This window comes from Mugil cephalus, chromosome 14 (genome assembly GCF_022458985.1).
Source record: "Mugil cephalus isolate CIBA_MC_2020 chromosome 14, CIBA_Mcephalus_1.1, whole genome shotgun sequence".
Classification (NCBI taxonomy): Eukaryota; Metazoa; Chordata; class Actinopteri; order Mugiliformes; family Mugilidae; genus Mugil; species Mugil cephalus.
The window spans coordinates 2,318,413-2,323,204 of NC_061783.1; the positions used below are offsets into that span (position 1 = coordinate 2,318,413).

Genomic DNA, 4,792 nt, shown 5'->3' on the forward strand with positions numbered 1-4,792 from the left:
CACAAACTGAAAGCAGACATCAGAGTGGAGATTCTGAATGAGACTCAGCTACGGAATGAGCGACTGAAAGCTCGCCCTTTAGACTTTTAGGGCATCAGTGTGTGAGACTGCCGCTGCTCTCCTCTGTGGCAATTTCAGCTGTTTGTTAAGCAGATGCTGCTTCTCTGTGCTCTTTTCAGAATGCCTAGAGAGTGAATGACCACAAGTGAAAAACAGTTTGTACCTTTCAGTTCCAGCTGATTTTATTTCCTTCTTGGAAGAAAAGAAAAACAAATAAAAAAACGACAATCTGTACAGAGGTCTGAGAGGCAGTGATTGACCCAAACATTGGCTGGTTTTGAGTAATAAACATCAAATGATATTGGCATGATTGGACAAAACATGATCATACACAGCATATTGCACAAATGAAAAACGAAAGAGGACGATAGAAAAAAAAATGTCTCGAAGTTGGAAAAAAAAAACAAACAGAAAAAAACAAAAGAAAGAAACTCCTGGACCACAATCATCTTCAACATAAGGATGTCCAAAGATGGCTGTCCTAGTGCCTGTCGTTGATCATCATCATACATAAAACACACAATCTTTGCTTATAGTACAGTCAGTTTACATAAATATCTTCATGTTATTATTCTTTTAAAAATCTTAAACACAACAGCTATAGCTACATATACCTGAATCTGAAATACAAATGCTATTTGCCATGCCATAATATAGGAAAACAATTAGCCTGCTATACTTAGCCAACAGGTACAGAAAGGTTAAATACTATTTTTTGATGCAATTTGCGCAATAACAGATGAAGCACTTCATACATCTCCCTCCCTCCAAAGTCTAGGCAAAGTGGAATGAGTGTGAAATTCCATCCAGTGGTTCAAATAAAACTTATCTTGATAAAAAAAAAGCACACAGAGGTATTAGCTCTATCCAAACAGTGACTCTCTGGGATCTTTCACTTATAAACTTTTAGGTCTGTGTGTGTACTGGAAACACAGTCACCACTCAGTCTGGGAGTCTCAGTGGTGCTTTGTTTACTTGGCTGGTGAAACTGGAGTCACTGTGCCATTAAGAAGCATGTGGGTAAATACTGTAAACACTGTGTGAGGTCAGATTGTGCCAAACAAACCCCCCTCTGCACGTCTAAACACCAATGTAGATCCAAACAACAATGTTGTAGGCTACCCACTCGCCGGAAAACCCCCGTTCTATAGATTTTGTACAAAAATACAAGTAGAAAATCATGACACACTCAAATCTCCTTAAAAGTGAGAGAAGTCGAACATTTTAAATAAGATACACTTCTAGCCCTTCCGCGCTGGATACAGACAGGTGTATGTGCACAAACACAAACGAGACCTGTACGAGAACAATACTTCTATGTATAAAAAAGTTTGGCCGGTATAAATACATCAATATAAAAAAACGTCATCTGACACAGAGGAACTACAAAGTTGAAGCACTAGGCAGAAAGAATGCGCGTCGGGAACATTGGTCCTGAATTGTGCACTGAGTGTTTAAAAAGGTTCAGAAAAAAAGGGTTTCTGAAGTTTTTGAATCAGTCTTTGTTTTTAAGTCCTGCCGTTGAAAGAGAAGCTGGTGATAGTGAATTGTGTCCTACAGTCACACAAATTGCGTAATTACGCAGCAATGAACATTTTTACGCATATAACAACAACAAAATCCTCCTTATCGCGGAGGGCATGCGCGTTGATATTGAAACGATTTCGAGTTTGGAAAAAAAATACACCTGAATAGCAACTTGATGGTCAATGTGAATTGGCTATATCTTAAACAAAACCCAACATGACTAGCTCTCCAGTAAGTGTCCCTTTCCCCGACCCAAGATAACAATACTAAAAGTTCAGTCTCAGTCCTCATCCTCGGCGGATCGGTCTGAACATTTGAGCTGAAGTCTGTGTGTTTCACTGCTCTCTGCTTACATTCACTCCTCCTCCGTGTCCAAATGCAAACTAAGCATTTCCCCCGTCTGCGCGTTCCCGTCAAGCGCACCGAGCGCTTTCCAAGTCTGTGAGCGGCGCGTACCTGGGCTTCAACGCGCACAGGCCACCGTTTCTTTCCTGTTTTCACTCTCCCTTATTTAGTGAAAGAATGGCGGAAATATTCTGGTCTGGACGCACACGCCTGTCTAGGGGTCGAACAGTTCAAACGTGGGGGTGGGGGGCGTCGCGGTGCCACTCCACCGTGTTTCTTTCAGTAGGTGAACACCAGGTTGGAGATGGTGGACTCCAGCCAGTCTCCTGAGATCATCTCGCTGACCTCCGGGGTGCAGTAGTCGGAGAAGTCGAAGTGAGATCCCGCCCCGCACTCCCCGAAGCTCCAGTCCAAGTCCCGGTCCAGCTCTGTATCGGAGAAACCCATGCCGCCCAGAGACATGCCCTCAAACCCGGGGCTCGGGTTCAGGTCGAGACGCTCGTCTTCAAACTCTTCATCTGACGACGAGGATGACACGGACGTGGAAGAGTGAGAGGCTGACGGTGTTGGAGAGGAAGCTCGGGCGTACCTGAGGCGCGCGGTGTGTGATGACTCGCTGGTCGCTGGACTCTGCTCGTCATAGAGGCTGAGCGGGTCGCTGGACTCCGCCGAGCTGCTCAGGGTGGGACTGGCCGGGACTCCCACGGAAGGAGGTCCGCTCTCCAGGCTGCCTGCCCCGCCGAACATGTGGGTGCGCCTTGCCTCTCCGGTGCGCTTCTCCGGGATCTGCTTTGCGCCAGACACTGACCTGGATTTGAAGAGCGACTGGTGGTCACCGGGAGACGCATAGTCCTGCGCCGGAGCGCTCTTAGAGCTCCCCTGTTTGTGCGTCCGGCTCACTCCTTTGGACGCGGGGCTTCTTTTAACGCCGGCTTTGGCGCTGCGCTCCCCGCTCTTCTCCCCGCGGTCCGCCTGCTTACTCGTTCCGCTTCCAGACTTGACCTTCTTCCTGGGCCGGTACTTGTAGTCTGGGTAGTCGGCCATGTGTTTGAGTCTGAGGCGCTCCGCCTCACGGATGAACGGAATCTTGTCCGTGTCTTTCAGCAGCTTCCAGCGCTTCCCCAGCCGCTTGGAGATCTCCGCGTTGTGCATGTCTGGCGACTGCTCCATAATCTTCCTCCTCTCGATCTGTGACCATACCATGAAGGCATTCATGGGTCTCTTGATGTGCCCCGTCGGAGTTTTGCACCACGCCAAGTCGCTCCGCTCCCGGGAGGATGGGGACTCCGGGGTCGGAGACGCATCCATCTCCAAGTCCATTTCTCCCGTGTCCGTGGAGTCCCCGCCGGGTGAGTGAGCGTGGGCGCTCTCTGTCTGGCTCATGTGCTGCACCATCTCTTCCTCCAAGTGTCTGGAAACACTCTGTTCAGTGCAGTGCTTTGACAAAGTTCAAGTGCGCAAAAAAAAAAGCCTCGTAGGCTTTGACAAAATATTCCTCACTTGCTCTTATTTCAAGCGCCTCAGAACTAGACCACTGTTGAATACAAGTCTAAAAAGTTCATCCAAGTCTCGTCTCTGTCTCTTTTCAGTTCAGCCCGTTTTGCAGACGCCTTTTCTCTCTCTTTAACTTTTACCAACACGGAACCAAAATAAATCCCGAAACTATTTAACAGCAACTTTCAACTGCCTGTGCGGCTGAAAACTCGCCCGGCAAGGCTCAAAACGCGCCGCTGTGGGAAACAGCAGTGCAAGTCCCTTATGTGAACCTGGCTGTCTGCAGCGCAGCTTGTCTGTGCGGTTGAGGAACCATGTGGTTGAATGGAGCGGCTGCGCTTTCTCATAGTCTCCCTGTTTCCTGCGCGCTCTGTAATATTACTGTAAACACAACAACGAGAACCTCGCCGTTTTATACGCTCATCGCGAGACGTAAAAGCCAACCAGCGTCTGTCTCCATCCTGATTTTTCACTCAAGCCACTCCCCCGGCCTCCCATTGGCTGAATAAAAAAACTGGTAATAATAATAATAATGTGCAATGAGGAACCGTGTGTCTGACCTCATTCCTGTCAGACTCCACTGGAAGAAAGGCGAACTTGGTGTGTGTGTGTGTGTATTTATATATATGTGTGTTTTTAGAGGAATATAGTGTCCTTGTCCCGCCTGCAAGGGGAAGCAAAGATATACTTAGAACCACATTATTTTCATGTGGATGAGTACTGACTAAATTTAGATCCTGTGTAATGTTTGGGGGGGGGGGGGGGGGGGGGGGGGGGGGGGGGGCAAGGAAATGCTGAGAGAACACAAAATGAAGCCACAACATGTTGTGTTAGTCAGACTGCAGTGTGGTGAGTAGGGATGTAGCATAGGGTAAAGCCACCCAAACATAACTCACCCAGCCTGTTATTTGCAAATCATTACGACACCGGTTCCCATCATTACATCACAGCGGGGAGTAAAATAAACAGATGCAGGTCAGGTGAGGCTACCTTTTATTGACACTCTACATCAGAGCACAGTGGTGAACCAGAAACATGAAAAGCAATGAGTGGGAATATTGTGAAAGGGGGCAGATTTATGTATCAGGGCCTCACAGCCAAAGAAAGTCAACCTCACTCCAGCGGCAGCTTCCTGCTCTACAATGCATAGATACCTCCTCCCTCTCGGCTCCATTATGTTAACATGTCAGTGTCATGTAGGATCACGTTACAGCCTGTGTCGCTAGATGTCAGGCTAGAGCCAAAGGGAGAGGGCGGGAGTTGTGTGCATGCATGTGCTTGTGTGTAACCACATACAGAGGATTTGTCTGCGTCCTGTGATCGGCTGCTTTGAGCCACCATCGTTAAATCATGCAGGTGATGTCAT

The 4,792-nt window shown here is 47.8% G+C and overlaps 1 protein-coding gene across 1 annotated transcript; it reads right to left on the reverse strand.

Annotated features, from left to right (window-relative positions):
- Nucleotides 1-211: 211 nt before the first annotated feature.
- Nucleotides 212-3,821, reverse strand: sox4a (SRY-box transcription factor 4a). Its single transcript, XM_047605208.1, has one exon. It carries the CDS (start codon nt 3,325-3,327, stop codon nt 2,212-2,214), a length of 1,116 nt encoding a protein of 371 aa, XP_047461164.1. The 5' UTR covers nt 3,328-3,821; the 3' UTR covers nt 212-2,211.
- Nucleotides 3,822-4,792: the final 971 nt, after the last annotated feature.